At 25.6% G+C, this 3,488-nt stretch overlaps 1 protein-coding gene across 2 annotated transcripts in view; it reads left to right on the top strand.

Moving 5' to 3' along the window:
* The window catches only part of LOC102680017 (multidrug resistance-associated protein 4-like), a 7,552-nt gene continuing 4,064 nt past the window's right edge, over positions 1-3,488 (top strand). Inside the window, exons 1-7 of one of the 2 annotated variants that reach the window (XM_031513404.1) lie at positions 1-157; positions 843-953; positions 1,205-1,592; positions 1,979-2,110; positions 2,196-2,387; positions 2,550-2,732; positions 2,960-3,472. In XM_031513404.1, the coding sequence (XP_031369264.1) occupies positions 84-157; positions 843-953; positions 1,205-1,592; positions 1,979-2,110; positions 2,196-2,387; positions 2,550-2,732; positions 2,960-3,472 (1,593 nt within the window). In that variant the 5' untranslated portion in view covers positions 1-83. Of the gene's footprint in view, positions 158-842; positions 954-1,204; positions 1,593-1,978; positions 2,111-2,195; positions 2,388-2,549; positions 2,859-2,959; positions 3,473-3,488 lie in introns of both variants that reach the window. The other variant, XM_006621649.2, reaches the window with a different exon arrangement.

Here is a 3,488-nt window from a genome sequence, read left to right as displayed (position 1 = left end):
TTATAAGTATATAAGTGAAAATACTATAAACGTTAGTTGGTTAAGAATTCGCTCGGTGAATATATTAAATATATTTATTGAAAATGGAGACTAAATTTTCGTACACTAAACGATGTCCGCAAGAAACTGCAAATCCAATTAGTCGATTATTTTTTGGGTAATAATATTTGATATCATTCTGTAAATAATGTAATTCTGCAGTTTAATATTCTTTTTTTTATTTTATTTAATTTACTATTTTTTCTTTTTTTTTTTTACTATTTAATTTTAATTTTTCAAAAATTTTATTTTATCGTTAAAAGATAATTAAATAATTAAAATTACATAAAGATATTTGAAGGAAATATTACATTTAGTGATTTTGAAATAAAATGAAAGAGAACAATCGATCTATTACTTTTTGATAATATATGAATTGAATGTAATGTATGAAACTTTTTTTAATTTTTATGTTATTATGTGTAAAGAAAAAAATAATTTTAAATGCATCTCAATCGAAAGTAAAAATAAAAAAAAATTTGAATTTGAATTGAATTTAATTTTTAGATTTTATTTCATTTTATTTATTGTTTAATTTTTTTGTTTTCCCATTATGTATATATTATAACAAAATGATTAAAAAAATGTCATGTTTAAATTTGTAAAAAATTTGTATCTGCTAAGCTAATAATCATGATAATATTTATTTAATATAATATATATATTTTTTTCAAACTCCTCTTAAGTCATTAAATAAAATTTTAAAAAATAACATCTGTTAAGAATATGAAGAAATCATTAAATTGCAAAATTATTTAAATAACACTAATTACAATATTTATTTTATACAAATAATATTTCAGATGGATAAAAGATGTATTTATACATGGCACTAAGAGAAGACTCACATTATCAGACTTATATCATCCTTTAAGACAAGATGAATCTAAAACGATCACAGATCGATTACAAGAGTAAGTATCGCAACAATATTTAAAATGTGTCGTATTACTTATCTTTAAACATATAATTAGCATTTTGTATTAGCATGAGTTTCAAAAATTTCAAAATCCATTTTAAAAACTTTGATAAAAGTTTGATAAAAATTTTGATATTCAGATAATAATACTTATAATAAAAATACGTGTAATTCTATTTCCAATTTTATTTTTTTTCATTTTTTATTCTTACAAAAAAGAAAAGCATTTTTCTCTACTTGTTATAGATGCTGGAATCAAGAAGTTCAAAAATGGGAACAAAAACAAAAAGAAATGCATCACGATGAATACTCAAACAAAAGTAACGATTCTCCCAGTTTAATGAAAGTTATATTTCATATCTTTTGGAAAAAATACTTGTATACAGGTTTATTATTGTCCATTCAATATTTAATCTTGATGGTAATTAATCCTATATTGGTATCATGGATCATCAGTTATTTTAAAATCGATGAAAATGCTAAGAGGATGGAGAAATTAGAAGTTGTAACTTATATCTGCTATTTATTATTGTCTATAATAGTGATCGTGTGTATCTCGCATCATGTGGATTTATTAACTCAACAAATTGGCATGAGAATACGAATCGCTTGCTCCTCGTTAATTTATAGAAAAGTATGAATAAATTATTTTTTATTGATTTCAAAAATTCATAATACTATTTTTCTAGAATATTTTTCCAACAAATAAAATATTTATTAAAAAAGTATTATAAGCAAATTTCAAGTAAGAATGATATATTCGATAATTGTAAAAGTCCTTCAATATTTAACATATGATAACATATACATATGAAAGTATACGTACACAGTACAGTTAATGTTGCAATAATAAGTTTATTACTTTGTCAACTAATGCACTTTGCATGGATCTAATTTCCATAAAAGAGTCATAGTTTGTAATTATCGTTATCTCATTCTTTAAGTTGTGCTTAAGATAATATTTAAGGTTTCTTTTTTTTTTTTAAGTTTTTAAATTTATGACAAATTATTCATTTGTAGATATTAAGACTTAGTAAAGGAGCCTTGACTCATATTAGTTCCGGCCAAGTGATAAATCTCCTCAGCAACGATGTCAGACGATTCGACGAGATATGCTATTATTTAAATTATATTTGGATCACCCCTATCCAAGTAATTTTAATTTTCCGCTCGCTATAATCAAAATTTTTAATTATTTATATTTTCCTCTAACTCTGATCCCAATTCGTTTTTTTAGTTTGTCATAATTTTTGTAATATTGTGGCATGCGGTGGGAATTCCAAGTATAATCGGTATAGCAATCCTTTTGTTATTAACTGTTCCAACATATACCGTATTCTCCCCATTGACTCATCAATACAGAAATATTACTGCTAAATTAATTGACAAAAGGATGCAGCTTATGAACGAATTTATAAATGGTATACAGGTAATGAAACAGCACAAAAGTAGTAAAATTCATAGAAATATATGAATTCATATATTAATGTTTAAATTGAGTTAATCTTTCTATTTTTGTATACTATATATATATATATATATATATATATATATTTGTAGGAATGATAATATATCTGTTGTTGCTTATTAGGTGATCAAAATGTACGCTTGGGAGAAACCGTTTGAAAAAATCGTGAAAGCTATACGCTCCACCGAAATCCAAAATATACAAAATTCAACATGTATTCGTGCAGTATATCTGGCTCTTGTTGTCTTTTCAAATCGTGTAGTTCTGTTTTCAACTCTCACATCGTTTGTTCTAATGGGAAATCAAGTAAGGGTAGAATTGACATTTATGTTGGCCTGTTATTTCGAGATGCTTCAATTAACTACCACCTTAATGTTTCCACAAGCTCTTTTGTTAATCGGAGAAACTTTGGTGTCCATTAAAAGATTAGAGGTTGTTCAAATTTAATTGCAAAAATCCATTTATTTATTTTAATGTAATCGCGTATTTTTGTTAAACTAAAAAGGAAAACTTGTTCTTTTTTTTTTTTTTAGAAATTTTTATTGCTTGACGAATATCCAAGCGAGAAGAGATCACATCAAAACGAAGTCTTAAAATTCAACAAAAAAAGTAATTTATTGAAAGAGAACGTGGAAATTATTAAAATTACAAATAGAGGACAAAATATAAATTTGAACAATGTTGAAGAAGAGGAACAATTGCCAGTCACAATAATAATGGAACGTGTGTCAGCAAATTGGATTCCTAACCAACTGCCACCAACTTTGTGCAACATATCTATGAAGATTCAAGGTGGAGAACTGTGTTGTATAGTGGGTCCAGTGGGCTCAGGTAAATCTTCGATTTTACATCTTCTTTTGAAAGAACTCCCTCTTGGAGCTGGAAAGTTGATGTTTCATTGTAAGCCATTTGAAGAGTACAATGGACATGACAATAATATTCCATTGAAGATCTCTTATGCAAGTCAAGAAGCTTGGCTATTTTCTGGAACTGTCAGAGATAATATCCTTTTTGGACAACCTTATGATAAAGATAGATACATTGCTGTAAGTTTTATTGAAA

Source organism: Apis dorsata, unplaced genomic scaffold (assembly GCF_000469605.1).
Source record: "Apis dorsata unplaced genomic scaffold, Apis dorsata 1.3 scaffold_631, whole genome shotgun sequence".
In the NCBI taxonomy this organism is placed as follows: domain Eukaryota; kingdom Metazoa; phylum Arthropoda; class Insecta; order Hymenoptera; family Apidae; genus Apis; species Apis dorsata.
The sequence above is the reverse complement of the archived record's forward strand: the minus strand, read 5'-3'. Positions and strand labels throughout refer to the sequence as shown.